An 18,268-nucleotide genomic window follows, 5' to 3' on the forward strand; every position below is an offset into this window, starting at 1 on the left:
GTTTTATCAATTAGGATGACAGAAAAAGGTCAAGGTGCCCGTTTTCTTCAACCACCCCGGACTGACAGAACCGGGCTCTCAGGGTTCTGCCGGAGAACGGGAGGGAGAAACACAACCCGGCAGAGGTGTTATTAAAGCGCTTGATTTGCAATCTCTTGACACTGGTGGCACTTCGCCGCTGCACTCCTCCAATTTCTCACATCCGTCGACAAGCCCTCCCGCAGGGTTTCATTTACGGGCCCCCGAGAAACTGTCCAGGGGAAGGCGAGGCATCAGGCTTGTCCTTGTCTTGTATCAAAGAATGCAAATATTCTACAAATAAATTCCTCCTGGATCACAATGGAGGTCTGGGGAGACAAGGCGGGGGGATATGAGAAAGCAGGATGGGGGTCGGGAAAAACCAAAGTAGATGCTGAACAAGCCCACCAATCGGTTTCAAAGAGATTCCCTCGCACTTGATCTCTTGGCCTCTAGTTTTTCGAATTGCAACATAAAATGTCACCGGGGGAATTCAGACAATGGGCTCGGGAAGAACGAGTGAAAGGAGAAGGGGGGGGGGGGGGGGAGGAGAAAAATGAGGGCTTAAAAGTACAATGGCGAACAAAAGTCACCAAATGACAATGGCTGACAGCCACTTCAATTCTGAAATGATGCTCCTGTCATGCCGCGCTGCAAAGTATTGATTTTTTTTTCCCCCTCTTCTCTTGGAGCACAGGAGGGGGGGGGGGGAAATAATCTAATCCGGTTGAAACAGATCCCTCTCTGCTGGCACCGGCGCATTGCTAGCGGCCATCAAGGTTAACGCCGGCGCAACACTTATCAAAGTATCCCTCCTCCTCCTCCTCCTCCCTCCCCCCCCACCCCCCCTCAGTCTGTGGCAGATCTTTAATGGACCGGTCACCACGCTCAACTGGCAGCCTCTTCATCTCCGCTCCTCAGAAACCTCTTGTCTCTGCAGAACAGCGCCTTCCTCGCGCCACATCAGTCTGCGTTGCTGCCATGTTTTCACGATGACTCCGGCTCAGCTTCAAGGTCGCAGCCGCAAAGAAAAAGAAAAAAGAAAAAAATCGTACTGTCGTCCGGGAGGTGAAAAATACTCGAATGAAGAGAGGAGGCGACCAGATGAGAAACACAAGCTCTCCAAGCATCCCTGAAAACACAATTACAGCGAATGGCTGCGCGGCACGGAGCGCAGATTGAATTTAAACGGTATGTTTTTATCAACAATATGAAATAAAAGCAGAAAACACACATAAATTTAATCCTTAAATAGTTTTAAAAAAACAACTTTTACTCAGAGATCACCTTCAGATGTTGAAAAAAAAATAAAAAGAAGCGGTCATAATTCAGTGAGGTAGCTGGAAGCTGCTGAGGAGGCGCCTGAGGACATGAACACATGGTGAAGTCAGTGGGACTTCATACCTGCATCTTCCCTTCCATCACCTGGAGGCTTCGGTGAAACGGTAAAAAAAGAAATTGGGGAAAGCACAGACGACCGTGCTTAATTGAACCAAAACTTGGGCCAATGAAGTGTGCGTTTTACCAGAGCTACCGATGTCCGGTCCTGGAGGTGTTTTTTCCCTTCACCTCCTTATGAATTTTCTTCCATATTCCGGTGGCAAAAAATACCATCACAATGCATTCTCTATGATGGGGGTTTCCCAGGCTTCCGGCCCTGCTGACATGCTACATTACAGTCGCGACAACTACATGACAGGCGGCTGCAGCTGGTGGCAGCTATCAGTCAGGCTGCTGTGAATGATGTGGGGTAAACAGCCTCCAGCCTCTCTGTGTGTGTGTGTGTGTGTGTGTGTGTGTGTGTGTAACATTTGATGGGCAGATTGCTTTTGTAGCAATAACTTAAACTCTGGTTTCTTTGCGGAAACTACATTGTAATCTGCCCGCTTGTTTTATTTATACATGAATACATAAACCCGGGACGCACTGTAATAGTTCAGCTCGGCTCTGGATCCAACAAAAAAGCACATCGCAGTGACATCTCGACGTTTGACTAACGCGCCCTCCTCGGCTCTACCGATGCACAAGTTTCCAGAGAAGCAGCGCTTAATGATGACACAACATAACGAGCGTCAGCTCGATGCTGATGTCATCAGTGCGGGGGAAAGGCAGCGGATCGCTTTACAAGCTCGGCAGAGGAAGCAGAATGACGCCGAGCACTAATTAGCTGCTACCGTCCGGCTTTCACAGTATCTCCCAGACAGTCGATCCGATCACTCCGTAGAACAGCAGAGGATGAATCAAGGGGGGGCGGGGGGGGTGTGTAGAAAAAAAAAAAAAAGACTGAGCAGAAAGGGAATGGTAAGACGGAATAGAAATGACTTGGGTCTTCCCTATCTGGACCTTCTTATCTGCCCTTGTGCCCCTGAGCCCACCACATTTCATCCCTAATGAACAGCCCCATAAAAAGAGGGAGTTCGATTTCTCTCCCTCCTTTCTATCTCCTCCTTGCTCCTCTGAAAGATATCAGAGTCCATCATTTACTGTGCTGGGCAGCAGCATCCAATCCGTGGATCTCCTTCACATTAAGGATCCTTTTAGATAGAGGACCCTAAAAAGGTAATTGGATTTCCCCCCTGGTTATCTTCATCTGTTTCACCCTACGCCCACTGTAATAACTTACTCCCAGGGCCAAAGATAACTCAATTGTGTCCCACGGAGAGACAGTGCGAGAGAGTGAGGAAGAGAGAGTGAGGAAGAGCATATGTTATGTCTCTGAGGCAAACAGGTATCTAAATCCTTCTAAAAAAAAAGGATATGAACTCTGACAAGGAGCAAACATAAATTTGTTTTTATGCATTTAATCATTCTCCTTTCTGGGGCTCTTGGTATCTTAGAATGCGCGACAGCTCGGTTAAGGCGGGTTATGTTCTGGGCAAACCTGTGCACTTCCAGCGTAACAACAATGATATCGGGAGAAAGTCATTTTCGGGAAGCCTGCTTTGAAGGTTTATTTCTCACAAAATAATAACCAAGCTTTAGTGTCACCGCAACACAATAAGCACGTCGTTTAAAAAAAAAAAGTGAAATAGCTGAAAATGATTTCAAAACCCACCGCCCCCGCTCTCAGAGGGGGGATGTTTCATTGGCCTGTTATTTTTATTGTGGCAGTGCAAAATGAAACCCTCGGCTCAGGCAGAGCTTGTGTGGAGGCAAAAATCAATACGGCAATATCAGAGCAAGACTTATCAGGGCTTCACTTCGTCCCAGAGGTCACAGAGGAGCAACTGCATTTAAGTGGGGGAATTCAATTGTGAAACCGAGTTCGGGACGAGCTACGCCAGGCTATCTGATTAAGGGGCGGCGGGGAGACTGCGGGAGGAGAGGGCGAGTGCCCAATAGCGACGCCGAAATAGAACTAAAGTCAGAGCTTTCGCTTTGTTGTGTATGTGAAGTGATAGCGGTGCTCCATTCGGATTCAACCACCCCCTGAGCCTGTGATGCTGCACCCGGTACTGCACCGCTATGAGCCCAGTCCATTCAAATGGATTTTAAAACATGGCAGTAGAAAGCAGGGAAGCCCACAGAATGAAACAACTCTGAACAGAGGATCTTGCATCCTCAAATCCTGTCTTATACCAAATAAGCCTCAAAGACTTTTCATGTCATGTTTTCATTCATATTGGTAATCAGAAAAATAAGTACATTTATTCAAGGGCTCATGGAATAACCAGACTGATATTCTGCCAGTTAAACAGCTTATTGTCACATGTTAACATGTACGTCTCTTGCTTTTAGTAACATTTGCACGGAAGATCCCGCGAGGAGAAATGAGGTAATGCACAAAAAAGAAAAAGAAAAAAAAAAGGCCTGAACAGTCGGGTTTGGAGAACGCTGGACAGTCTAACGTCTGTGCGCCGGGTTGGGAGTCTGGGACCGATGCCTGGGAGTTTGACAAATCGAGAAGCGTACGAGGCAGAGCAGGAATCATTTGTATCCAAGTCCGCCTGCCAGTCAGGCAACGTTCTACTCGTGCTGTACGCACGCTTCTGCAGGACCACAGACGCCGCGGACCTTTCCCTGAAGTGTGCACAGTACCGATGAAACAGCCGTGACACCGACCCGGTGGAATCAAAGCATGCTCCACCGGGTCGGTGGAGTTGAGATCAGATAATGTGTGCAAATGACTGACACCTGAGACATTTTTTTACAGGGGCGGCTGAGGCGGCGGGTTTACACACAGTCAGCCCTTCAGGGTCAGCACCTCTCGGGTCTGTCTGCAGATTTTAGTGCTGGCGGGTTCTTGAGAAACGAGGGAGGGATGGGGGAGGACGCCGTATTCCTGTCACCGGCGAAATACACCCCCAGCGGGAGAAGAGTGGACGGGGTTTCAGCAGGAAATGATTTTGGTGAGATCTAGAAAGCCGGAGTAGGGAAGGGGGGGGGGAGACAACTAAGGGTGCCCATGGGTCAGAATAGAGTTGGCACGGCGGCTGAATGGCAACATTTGTGCTGAGAATCCGGTCGGAAAGAGGAGGGGGCGGGGCTTCGGGGGGGGGGGGGTGGGGGGGGGGGACCTGCAGTTAGACAGCGAGGCGCGAGGACGAAGCGACGCTACACAATGTTTGGTTAGTGACACGTGCCAAGCTCGACCCCCTCAAACTATTTCCGTGCGTGTTTGTTTGTGTGTGTGTGTGTTCACTGTTCGCACACATTTAAAGCAAATGTTTATTCCTCCCGGTTCGGTTTGCTGTGACAGCAAAAGTTTTAAAGTATTTGTTGAATCAGAGTCTCTTTGCTCTCGCTTCCTTGAATATATTTCACTGACAAAGCGTTCAGCAGGAGTATCAAACTATTAAACATTTCGATCAAAGGAGTCTTAGTGTAACAGGCTTAAAGCTACAACTGGACTTCATTGTCCGAGCGTAGAAAGCCGAGAGTTCCTGAGATCTCACAGGAGGAAATGTGCTATGACAGATTGTGTTTGTTCAACATTTCTTTCTTGCTAGAGAAACAAAAAAGAAAAAAAAAAAAAAAGTCTGTACTGTAATCCGTCACTCACCTTATCATCATTCATTCTTCCTACCTACAATTAAAGTTTAAATCTGTCTTTTTTCTTTATTGATACATCTTTGAATCCATCTGTATGAGAGAGTGCGGCAAAACAGGTCTTAGACACTTTGGTTGAAGAATGCTGAACAGGTCTGTCAGCTGGCACACGCAGCTCTACTTGTGTCGCTTCACAATTTGCTAAAGCAGTCTGCAATCCAACATATCGAAAATAGTCTGCTTTTGGGTGCACCTCAAAATGCGTCTACACCTAAAGGTGATTTAGGATCTGTGTATAAGAAGAAGCGTTGGCCAGCGCGGCGCATCTTCTTACCTCAAACTCTGCATGTTTATGGATGTCTTCGGCTCTCTGTCGGCTGAGGATAAATTCTGCTTCATTAGCCACACGAACCAGGTGGTCCTTCATGGTGTGGCTCAGCAGCCTGGGGAGAGCAGAACATTATGCATTTAGAATTGTTACTTTAAAACAAAAACAAAAAAGATCAGGTATATGCAAGTTAAGTTTCTTCATAGAGGGAAAAATGCCAGATTGTGGGTTTCGGGATATTTAAAACATCTGTTTAACACTACGATATCTGGTAACAGAGAAAGGACAGCCATGTAATAGCCATAAAACGCCATAAAGAAGCGTGCAAAACAAGCAGAAAATCTAATTTGGAAACAAAAACCAAGCCAGATAGAACCTTTTAACTGGGGGGCAGGTGCTAATTGATTTGTTAATGATATGCATCTGACAAGAGGGAGGATCTCTCCTCGTGTTGCAACATATGTAGTCCACCTCCCTCTTCTTATCAGTGTGGATGAAACATGCATGTTGTGTGTGTGTGTCTAGGTCTAAGAAACCTCTCTGCAGCCCTAAAGGTCATGATTGTGCAAAGTGGAACAATAACAGACCAGAGGCCAGAGAGGGGAGTGGGGGGGGAATCCGGCCGGGATTGACTGTGGGGTGGAGGGGTAGGAGGGGAGGGGGTTATGGACCAGGGGATGGCTGTAACCTAAGCCTGCTGTTTCAGCACAGGGCAGCAGGGGAGCGGAGGTGCCGGGGCCTCTGCGGCCTCTCTGGTCCTGTCGAGGCCCCGCTATCAATAACCCCGCTACTGCCCTGCTTTATGGCTTTATGGCGCTCTGTGCAGTACATGTGGACAAAGCAGACCTCTCTGAGGACGTTATGGAAATAAAACAGTTGCATGCTACCACATATGATAACATTTAATACCTCTTTGAAAAGCATACTTACCAAAGAGTGAAGAAAAAATAGCGGCGCAGAAAAACACCTATAATTACCTTATATATGTTGTAATCATAATGATATAATCAATTAAACTAATGAGAGCCAGTTTTCACTTCTATATGATGCTGATTGTTCTCCTGCACGCATTATAGACTGTCGAACTACTTAATCATACAAAATGAATGTGGCCAGAAAGCCTCCCGGCATGCACAGAAACATTTTAGTAACGTAGCGTTGCTGCTTATGGCAGGATACAAATACAAAAAAAAAAAGGCTTCCTTTTTCCCGGGAAAAGAACATTCCATGTTTTTACCCCCAAAACCCAGTTTTATCCGGTTGAAATCCCCTCGGGGAGAACTTTCCACAGAAAAAAAAATTGGCTTAAAAACATTAAGTTACACAACGAGTCAGGGTGTACATAACATCTGGATTAAATCATCAGATAAAATGATGACCGGTAGTAGTAGTATTTCAACTAATCATGTTGTGGTCATGTATAAATGACCGTTTGAGTCCCACAAAAAGACCAGAAACACATTTGCATACAGAACTTTCACTAATGAGCCCGACTGGAGTTACGCCTGTAAAAGTGTGTGCGAGCAAATAGAACTTATGGGGTTTTACTGTGGATTAGTCTCTGCCGATTCTAAAAGCCGAGCATCAATCAAGTGTGGCTCTCTAAATGTGAAATGGATGAGATTAACACTAAGAAGAAGAACTCATGTGAGGAGGCTCATTTGTGATTTGATAATTGAAAAAAACAGAAAAAAAGCAGCGGTAGATAGAGCGGAAGATTCCGTGCAGATAATCAAGAGCCATTTCCCAAGCGTCACCGAGGTACCAGCGATCAGAGCCACCGTCACCTTTTACCTAACCCCGCTCCTTTTCCCAAATCCCTGAGGGATGAGCTCGTATCGAATGGAGCTTTGAACTCAAGGATCGTCCATCCTCTCCCAATCTCTTCCAACAACCCCCCCACCCCTTCCCCCGTTCATTGATTGTTGTCCAGGAGCTTGAATAGCCACCCTATCACATGGGCCTCAGGGATCTGGGGAAGAGGACGTGTGTGTATGTGTGTGTGTCTTGAGGGGCTGTGACGTGATCCAGGAATGGCGAAATTGGAGAGAAAGTGGCTGATGGGTAGCGCTTGGTGAGATAGTGGCGGACAGCACTCCGCGAGTTACCCACCTGCCTTCGTTGACCAACTCGATAAAGGCGAGACCCGCATTCTTCTGGATGGAGTTCTGCCATTCCTGCAAAAGAATCACACAGAATATCACCGCCTGCACTGCGATTTACACAGACTACACTTTGCACGTGGTCAAGTGAATCTCTGATCACATTAGAGATGCAGATTACATTAAAGTGGAGTCCAAACATGTCACAGGTAGACAACTGACGTGGGATGGCAGCCTGGTCTCAAAGCTACCAGTTATTTTTTTGTCCGGGTCAGATTGTCTCCCCAGAGTTTCAGAAAATGATCAAACAGTCCGAACCCCAAAGGTTTCATAAAACAGACCAAAGCATTGAACTTTTGAATGCTGCAAATGGAAAATGCTTTGCATTCCGCTTGAATAATGACTTACAAGATGTATAATATAAAAGGTGCAGATTACTTCAAAGTGAATCAATTAGTTGGTCGAACTCTGTTTGAAACCTCTTCGAACTAGTAAAACAGATGTAACCGGACTCTGTAGAAACACCATTATGGGGGTACATCCTGGTGACTCAGTGGTTTACGCTCAGTCTGTAAGCTTTCCTGCCACCGAAGGTCCCGAATGTCAAACGAAACATCATCCCAAAAGGCCCAGCTGACTGATTTTGTCAGCGTAATCAGCCGGCGAGCCAGCGGAAAGCAGTGACGGAGCTGTGTTGAGATGGCATTCATCATGAGTAAATACACAAATTTCCTCCTCTTTGACTTGTGGTATGGTTCGAGGTGTCAGTCTAAACAATCCAACCACCGCCGCGTGCGACTTTAAATCCTCCATTTTGAAGGGACACCGAGGGAAGGCAAACTCAGCGGTCATCGTCTCTCATGTTCTGTTCAATATTTCAACACCTTCAACACAACCGTCAAAAGAATAATAAAGCAACAAGGTCATGGGGCCTGTCTGAACCTCACAGCGCCCCCCCCCCCCTCCCACCTCCTCCCCTCCTTCCTCTCTGGGGAGATGGAGAAAATATGCGTGAAAAACCTCAGGTTAAAGCCTTAAACTACCCAACTACTCACAAATCTTTAAATTAAGTCACCATACAAGCCACATTATTTAACTTTTAACCTTCACTTGTTGTGTGAATTTAAAAACAAAGTGCAGAAAAGGGACGAATCCCAATCAAGGGAATTGCATTGATTTTGCACAAACTCTGTACAGCGGAAGCCACGCTACAGTGTACGTGTATCCAAGCAAAAACGTTGCTGTCATCATCTCCGCGGCTGACAGAGGAAACGCCGTGTTTACGCAGCGACTGGCCTTTCAGTAAACCGAGAGCGCCCACGAGGACACCAGCGCGACCAGGAGGAAGGAAGGATCGACTTACCGAGAGTCCTACGGCACATCCCGGCGCGCGCACACACACACACACACACACACACACACACACACACACACACAGGTGATGATTTGCGGAAGCCATGCCGTCTTTCTCGTGGAAACCCATCGGAACCAATCACGCTGCGAGAAGCCTGCGTACCGTCACCCGGCCGGCGCACGCAACGACAACGACAACAACAACAAGCTGACCCTTGACCTCGTTTCAAAACCGCTTCACGTCCTGAAGGACCAGATTGCCGTTGACCCGTGTTTACGATACGTTCCAAATAAAAGAGGGCACGCGGGGGAATAAGAGCTGAGTGGAAACAGGGCTGCGCAGCTTGAGGCCCGGCAGAGGCGTCCTGGCGGCCTGAGAGGAAGCGCGTGAAAGGCGGCCTCGGGGCCTTCTGGTTCGAGGACTGAAGCTGAAGGACATTAACCATGAGCGCCGCTGGGGATGTCCCAGACCCGGGCCAGACTGCGCTTTCTGGATTTCAAATAAACATGACGGGGAGCGGGGCCGTAAATAGAGCCGTCCCCTCTGGAGGACCAGAGAGCAGAGCGGCAGAATGTCCTTCATGGGATTTCTTGAAAATACTTGGGAATCTAACGCAGGGGTCTTAACTTCAATGACAAGCGGCCAAACTGCAGCCCGGTTCTAAATTAGGTTTGACGAGCGGCGTGGAGGCCAACGGCGCTTCGCAGACACAGACAAAAGGTGGAAGCAAGACTAATGGCGTCATTAGAGGCTAAGAAATGGCTCCTCTAGTTGAATTAAAAAAGCAATGACCCCGATCTGAGGAACATCTCGCGGTGACAAAGAGGAAACGGAGACAGCTCAGTGATAGAATATTGGATTTTGGACGCCCTGGTCAGCGGTGTCACAGCTTTTATGACCACAGCGCTCCTGATGAGAGGATACAAGCAGCCATTTGTGACCCCTCACCTTTAACCCGACCTCCTAACGGATGATGGGAAGGAGAGAGGAGGGGGGGTGGGGGGGGGTCGCTTTGATCCTGATGTTGACGGTGTTTAATACAGCCAGGAGGGGGCTACGTTTTGGTTACAATTTCCCTCCTTGCGTGGATGGAGGCCCCCCCCCCGTCTCAACCTGAAGTCAATAAGACGGCCCTGTTTGGTCTGTGTTCCACAACGACGGCGTTGAGTCTAAACACGCGCGCCATGCGCTTCCGTCATTACAGCTGATTATCCATAATCAACATCTAAATATACCACTAGTGAGGAAACGCAGACCTCCAGAGCTAAAAAAAAAAAAACATCAGGCCCGCCACAACACAAGGAAAACACTTTCTTCCAGCACTGAAGAAAGAAACGCCTCGACTCTCCCAGAATAATAAATAACTCGGTCGGGCTTTTTGGTGGCATCACTCATAATCACCAGTATTTGCCGACTCTACGGCTACGGGAACACAACTTAAGACCAGAGCGTGAACACTAATGTCAAATGTGGGACTGCAGCACAGGCGAAACCAAAAAGGCTTCTTATTTTAATATGCAACAAAAAGTGTTCACATATACATTTAAAAAATAAAAGACAAATAAGTCGTCGTTAACAGCCATAAAGTATGTAAGTCTTGACATTTTTAAATCAAATGTTTACGAAAAACAAACAAAAAGAAAAGATGATTTTCCGCTGGGAGCTTATTCATTACTGTCCTTGTGACTGATTAAAGCAGAAGTTGAGTAGTGTGCTGTTTGTTCATGTTGCCCTGCGTGCGTGAACCACTTCGAACCCGCTGTGTCCACTCCCGCTCTCTACGGTCCACACGTGTGCGTTCAGACATGTGTAAAGAAAAACACACACACACACTCACATGTGTGTTGCGTGACTGGGGGGAACCTATACTGATGTCAAAATATTTATACTGCAGCGTCTCAAAGACCTTATTAAACTCACTCTTTTACAGTAAAACGGGGTAAAAAAAAACAGGATCCTGCGCAGCTGCATCACTTCTGAGTGGGGACAGATTTTTCAGGTCCCGAAGGCAAAAATAAAATAAAAAAATAAAAAACAGCCGGAGGCATCAAGCCGCCGCGTTGTGTCGGTGGAGCTGCAGTAAAATCAGGCACGAAAAGTGCCTTAAGTGCAGCCAGACAACACCGGCAACCAATCGGTGGACAGAGTGCCGTGACTCCTGTGACTCGGTGACCTCTGTTACAAAGACCTTCCTTCCGCCCCGAGGTAACAGGGCGATGGAACCGCTGTGGCAGGCCGCACTTTTGTACACAAAAATAGTATTTTGCAAAACTGCACCAAGACAAACAAGAAAACATTGATCTGCTCTCGCCAACGGCTCACAAATCAACAGAATCAAAGCGTGAAGTAGCTGGTTGCCGTGGCGATATGAATGCAGCGTGCACGGACCGAGAAGCTAAGCGCACAACGGCAAATGGATTGAAAATCTGCAGCCTGTTTGCGGGGAGTGAACATGCGGTGAATAAACACAATGAGCCCACTCTGTAACAATTACATCATCTTTTTTGCTTAGTCATATAGTTTCTATGCAGCCAGTAGCAGTCCATTGTGGTCAGGGATCTTGACGGGTCCATACTTCTCGACCCCCCCCCCTCCCCTGCCGGAAAGTATCTTAAAGCAGAACAACCTTTGCCAGATGTCTCAATATGGTCTCAATCCAACACTATCTTGCTTTGGCCATTTACCTGAAATGACTCAGAGGGGGAACTGGGAGTGCCTTAATTGGAATGAACATCAATGGAACCCTGAAGGATCATATTCACATAGAACAACATGTCAAATATGCCCTCGGCCCACAGAGACGCTCAATGTCACAAAATGTGTCCACCAACGAACCTGATGTAACAAGCCAACTGACCGCCATCCTAATACCCAAAGATATGGAATATAATGGTTGTTGAAGTAGGACTTTGTGCATGTGCAGGCTCCCAGAGGCACGCGCGGATGACTGACAGTAAAACATGCGCTGTGATCCGAGCTCCGGCTCCACCGGGTCAAAAATGCAGCGAGGTGTATTTCCACTCCAGAGCCGGGGTACAACTGCATCAGCGGGACGGCCGAGAGAGGCTGGCGGGGGGAGAAACATAAGAATACATTCCAAGGCCTTAGAACTTGGGACCTGTCGGGTAAGAAAACATTACATTAACTGAGCCTGTCAGACGGAGGGGGCTCCGTCAGGGAAATTCATTTATTGGAAAGGCCGGTTATACGTTGGGTATAAACAACCAGCCGGGGTCGCGCCACTCGAGGTCCCGGGACGCTCCGAGGCCGGCTCACAGTGAAACCCGGCCGGGAGCCAAATTAAAAGCCACTCCATTTAAAAAAAAAAATTTCAAGGAGTCTCCTGTCTGATTCCCCCCCCCCGTTCTCAGCTAGACTTCACTTCCTGTCAGGAAGTCCCCCCTCGACCCCCACCTCCTCCAACACAACACACCCCGCCGCCTCCTCCTCCTCCTCCTCCTCCTCCTCCTCCTCCTCTCTGGCTGCATGGTTGGCAGCGATAGGGAGAAGCAGAATTAAGTGCCAGTTGGTGTTGCAGTGTTTTCTCTACGTCTCACAGGATAGTACCTGGAGCGCGTTGGCGGGGACAGTGAGCCGCGTGGCGCGGCCATAAAGGGGCACTGGAGGGGGACACAGAGGGGGGGGGGGCGAACGCTTTGATTTGCACTGATCTTGAACCCTTCGTGCCTGTTTAACTGCACGGCGGGGTGCGCGTCCGACCGTGCGGAGAGAGTGATGGGGAAGGGGTTCTCGTCCTCCCGGTTCCATTCGCATTCCTCGGCAGTTGTCTCACCTCCCCTCGGCTCCCCCCCGAGTGGCTCCGTGCAACGCGGCCTGCGTCTGATCCGTCAAAGCGTCACCATTGGTGGCAAAGAAGAAATCCACGGACGGATGTTAATCACTTTTTAGCAACTCAAACATCAGACTCCACTTTCCCCGACATCACATATAAAATAATCAGGAAAATGTGAAAACAAAACAAGTAAGCAATGTTTTTGGGGTTTTTTTTCCTTCTCCTCTCCAAGGCCACGAAGCTTCCAACCGGTTCCCTCGTTTCTCAGATGATGTTATTGATTGTGTGGAGAATGATGAGCGGGCGCTCCTGACTGCAGGGGGTTAAACTTCTATGCCTCCGCCACTCTTACTTCTAACCTGGAGGTCAGAGGGTCAAGGGTCAGGAGGAACCAAGTGTTTGGGGAAGTCAATGTCCTTCTCCCCGCTGACTGTGTGAGAGAAGTCCCCATCTGTTAAACAGGTTAACTTTGGTGAGGCTGCCTGGGAACATACGATAATGTGTGTTTAGCGGGTTTAGGATTAATGTTATTGAATTACTATTAAAGGATTATCTGCTATAGAAGTCCCAACTAAACCACTTAAAAATACCTTTGAAACATACATTTAACAATAAATGGGTGATTCTTGACTAAAAAGGGTATATTACTCTAAATTGCAAAAGAATATTCTCACTTTGACATAACTCTATAAAAGCATCCAGATATTAGTGATTGCTCAGGTTTTGACAAACCTTATGAAATAACAATTAGTCTCTTGATCAGTGTTGCCATAGTTACTTTGAAAAAGTATTCTGATTACTGACTACTGATTACCCCTTTAAAAAGTAACTATTTACTTTTACAATAAAGTAATCTGTAAAGCGACTATGTTAGATTACAATTTATTAGTTACATTCAGCAGCCGCCTCAACATACAAACGACAACTGGTGACGCCAACTCTCACTTTATCGAGTCGAGCAGATGGTTCGGCTGACAGACTTTTTCGGGGGGGGGGGGGTGGGATAATTTCATCGCATCTCTCTCTCTCTCCTGTTGTTTGTGTGGCTGCGTGGTAGGTCTGTGTATGTACACGTGACCCTCATGCTGAAAACGTGACTTAATTGTCGCATAGGCTCCGTGGCTTCACTCCCAGAGACGCAAGAAATCATATATATATTTGACTATTAACGACAAAATAGTAACGCACAGTGACTTGGACAAGTAACTTTAATCTGATTACTGGTTTGGACCTTACTGAAAAAGGTGGTCAGATTACTGGTCTTGATACATAATTATTCCAATAATGCACGTTATAAATGCTTCTCTTAACATTCCAACTCAAACTTTAATCTTGCCACATCCGGTTGGAATTTCCAGCAGATGCCAAAAAACATATATTTCAACTTTGGAACACACCACCATCTACAATAACTGGTCATCTCTGGCAGCCTCATCTCATGTTAAGATGCCAAGTTGACCTGCTTTCTTCCATTAAAAGAATATCTGGTTTATGGGCTTCTGTCGGAGAGCATCAGAAGACTCCACAGGCATCATGAATGTTTGTATGTAATGTGTTGCCGTGCCTTATTTGTGTTACTATGGTTACAGTGGAGGTACTTTATTAAGGTTGAACGGACCCTGTATGGTTCTAATATGGAAAACATAAGAAGCCTTTTGTGTGATTACACTGCATAGAATGTATTTGTTCAGGTAAGAGGAAGAGCAGCCTCTTTCCTATATGGGATTGACCATCATCATGAGACCAGAGCCACTCCACAACCCTCCCTCCCTCCCCCCTGTCTCTCTCTCTCCCTCCTTCCACTCCATGTACAGGATGCATTTCTGATAAATGGCAGAAGGATGGATGGGCTGACAGAGGGGCCGCACAATAATGGCTGATCTACAGGACACAAATGCAGCTACTGAGGAGATTTATGGGCCTCTGCTCATCGGAGACTGTCCAGTAACCCGGGAGATGATTTCTCAACGCTCCGGATGGACGGCAGCGAGCGCCATGGAGAAGCCCCTTCTCTTGTCCAACCGCATTATTTATTTATCAGATGTTTACGCTGAAAGCCACCTTCGAGAAGAGCACCCGGGAAACGACAAACTGGCCATAAACAAGAAGACGAGTCGGAGAGTGAAACCGTTGAAACGTCAAAATGTACATACAAGACAGAACTTAATGTGCTAGTAGCTACTTGGAGGATGAAGCCCGGATGACATCTTCATATAAACCAAAGACAAATAGAACATGTTTAACTTAACTTATCTTGGTGGACGTTTATAGGAACAGAAATTCTTGCATTCAAATTTAAGTAAAGCTCAAATGATTTTTCAATTAGTCAAAATAGAGAAAATATATAATCTTTGATGATGAGTTAATCATTTTTATTTCTCTAATTACAGCTATTAAATATATATCATATCATTAAATATATATCATATATGGTAATACATTTTAGGTTTGAACAAAATAAAACATTCACAAGTCAGCTCAAAGCAAATGACAAATTAATTTAAAATCTGCAAATGAATAATAAAAAAAAAGAATTGATTTTAAACGTAGTATATCTTGAAATCTCAAAGCCGTGAGCAGATGGAGTACGTGCCATTTTTTGTTTCTTTTACAATTGTGCGCAACACTGCGTTCTGTCTACAGTATTTGACCATTAATCCTCATCTTGTATATTCATCAGTGCTCAAGGATCGATATTAGAGAGTAGAACAAGGCAGCGTGCCACCCCAACAGTTAATGTCCGATCAAAATGGTCCTTTAATTGGGAGCCCAGTTGTAGATGTTTAGAAATGGGGCCCAATCAAACGGCGGTTTACAATCCCCTCCTCAATGCCAAGCTGATGTGGCCACCAATGGGACCTCCATGGGAACCCTGATTAAAAACTGCTCTGCGGTCCCCAGACTCCCGACCCTTCACCCCGGCTCCACTCCATCTCCAAGCTCGGGAAATTAATTAAAATTTCACAGAGATAGCATCGCATCTCCGATGAAGGAGCAGGGCGGGGGGGGGGGGGGGGGGGGGGGGGAATCAATCAAAAATCATCTCCGTCTGCTCCATCTACCGGTTTCCATGAAGGCTGGAAAGAGTTTAACAAGATGGCCACTCAGCCACTTCCTGTGAGAGGATCGACTGCTTCCTGTGCCAGAGGGCCCGACCAACTTCGCTAAATAGTGTCATCAATCACGGCACTGTCTCCCTCCCACCGCCCCACAAGGAGAACAAACACACACACAAATAATTAGACGTAGTAATTTAGCCCGGAGGAAAGTCTGTCCCAGTTTCCCTCTCTTTTTTTTCCCCCCAGTGGAAAGCAGCACATCAGCCTCAGCCCCCCTCCCTGCCCCCCCCCCCCCCTCCCTGCACAACAATAAAATTACATTTGCATTAGCTGTGAGAGAATTTGGTTGGATGATTTATGGAAGCAATCAACACTACGCCGGCCAATCCCTGCTCCTCTCCCAGATAGAGAGAGTGTGTGTGTGTATGTGTGTGTGTGTGTGTGTGTGTGGGGGGAGATTGGGTGGGGTAGCTTGGTGCTTTGAGAAAGGAAGAAATAAGCTTGGGCTTGGGACCAAAGGGGGGGGGAGCGAGGCATGAGCTGTGCAGCGGAGCAATCACCGAGATTCTTCCTTTGATTAGATTAGCATTAAACAACACCCTGACAGATATGACAAATAGGTGCATTAGAGCCTGTCATTCTCCGCTTCTTCTATCACGCGTTCAACTCCTGCTACTCCTTCTTCTCTGGGCATTGCGGGGCTCGCATTCCCTCCGTGTGTCCCACCAGCACACATCTATGCGTGGCCCCTGACATCCAAACAGATGTGTAATCTGACTGTATTACCTTTTTAGAGGAGACGGCGGAGTGAATAATGGGAAGCAAACAGAGTAGGGGTTAAAAGGGGGGGAAGAAGGTGGAGGAAAGAAAGTCAGATGACAGGTGGTATTTCTTTAGGAAAATAGAGCCGATAAAAAAAGCAGCGCGCAGGCGGCGAGAGAGGGGTCATTAATCAGATGGGGTTTTTTTGTATTAGTGGATATCTTTGTTTTTCAAGAGGTGATTTGAATGAAAATGATGCAAAAAAAATAATAACAGGGCCAAAGGAGAGTTATTATCCGTTGTCCTTGTACCTGGATGAGTCCATGCGAGGGCACCGCTTTGTGGCTGTTCCACTTTAGAAAACGAGTGCATTTGATATGTTTTATGTCCCGGTTCTAAACAGCCTTCAGTAGCTTTGTGTGTCTCGGTGCTAATCAGCCACCCTGGAGTGATCTATCGACATCCGCGATCATTGATCGGCCCACGCCTGCTTATGATCCCCAAATTAGTATTCATGAATCCGGCAGCAGCTAAATAAACCTGGCAAGAAAACACCCACAAGACAACAGAGAAGAGAGGGATAATCAATGCAAAGCACCATCAAATCTACATTATCCCCCCCCTCATCAGTCGGGCCAGGCCACGAGGGCCCGGCGCTCGGGTCAGAGGTGGCGCGGGCGGGTCGGCCACCCTTGACCCTCAAACCGATATTGCCGGCCAAAGGCGTCTTTTATCCGCGTTTCTCAGCCCTCGCTCGGGACGACTGTGGGAAGGTGGACGCGGCGGCTCGGAGGAGGAAGATAACGGCGTCGGACGGCCCACCGTCTCCGCTCTGGATTTACTGCACTCGAGGTGAGGCCGATAAATCAGAGCGGATGGGGGGGGGGGGGGGCAAAAAAAGCGGGCCCGGCGCGGGCGAGGAAAGATAAAGACGCGGGACTTGCCTGAGAACACAGGAGCATGACGAGCTCCACCACTGAGCTGCTGGACTTCATGCACACCAGGCCTGCAGAGATTCAAAAAAAGAGAGGGGAGTCAGAAGTGTACATGTGACAATCAGCTATTATTTCTGTGAGCGCTTATTTCTTCAACCTTCCTCTGTGCTTGTGGGAACACATTCATCCACGCACACACACACACAACTTTGTGCCATCTGCAAGAGAGCAGATAGTATTGACGGGCCTAATGAGCCGACATGATGTTACTGTAAACTAATACATATTTGGGCCTTGTATTACAGGCCCGACTTGGCCGGCATATGTCCCATTGATCCCTAGTGGCGAGCCCTGGGCTTTCAGAGGGCAGGGGTGGACTTGAGTGTCCAGAGCTTCTGCTTCACATGCACAGACGGGAAGAGCAACCTTCTTCTGGTCGCACTTCATATGAAACAGAGACACATGCACCATCACACACACACACACACACACACACCTCCCCCCTGCTCTCCCCGAAGGCCCCCCCTGTAGCTATCAATCAACTTTCCATTTTGTTTGGTGGCAGCAGACACCCCAAACACTGCTATTAGTGGCCTGGCCTATGACCCGGCCCCCTAGAAACCTCCAGCGCAGCTACCAGCTCTTGGGCCAACGGGAGCTCATCCCACTCTCACATTAACCACGGCTTGGATATGCAATTGGATTTAAGTGGTAGAAAACACACACACACACACACATTGTGACGTCGTACTCACTTGTGCCCTCAATAAGGAGCTCTTGTCCGTGGCTGCCCAGCAAAGTCCGCGAGAGGAAGGGAGCAAAGTCCACAAAGATCTCTCGGAGCAGAGGAGCTGCCTTCTCCAGAGCGTTCTCCAGACGTTCTGAGATACTAGAGGTGGGGATCCCAACGGTACATCATGAGTAATAT

The 18,268-nt window shown here is 47.5% G+C and overlaps 1 protein-coding gene across 6 annotated transcripts in view; it reads right to left on the reverse strand.

Moving 5' to 3' along the window:
* Positions 1-18,268, reverse strand: part of lrba (LPS-responsive vesicle trafficking, beach and anchor containing) — a 152,715-nt gene that overhangs the window by 81,509 nt on the left and 52,938 nt on the right. For all 6 annotated transcript variants that reach the window (XM_037471218.2, XM_037471217.2, XM_037471216.2 and 3 more), the window contains exons 32-35: positions 18,096-18,229; positions 17,350-17,411; positions 7,448-7,512; positions 5,342-5,450 (exon numbers count right to left, since the gene is read on the reverse strand). In XM_037471218.2, coding sequence (XP_037327115.2) covers positions 5,342-5,450; positions 7,448-7,512; positions 17,350-17,411; positions 18,096-18,229 — 370 coding nt within the window. The remainder of the gene's footprint in view (positions 1-5,341; positions 5,451-7,447; positions 7,513-17,349; positions 17,412-18,095; positions 18,230-18,268) is intronic.

The sequence above is a fragment of the Pungitius pungitius genome, chromosome 9 (genome assembly GCF_949316345.1).
Source record: "Pungitius pungitius chromosome 9, fPunPun2.1, whole genome shotgun sequence".
Lineage (NCBI taxonomy): Eukaryota > Metazoa > Chordata > Actinopteri > Perciformes > Gasterosteidae > Pungitius > Pungitius pungitius.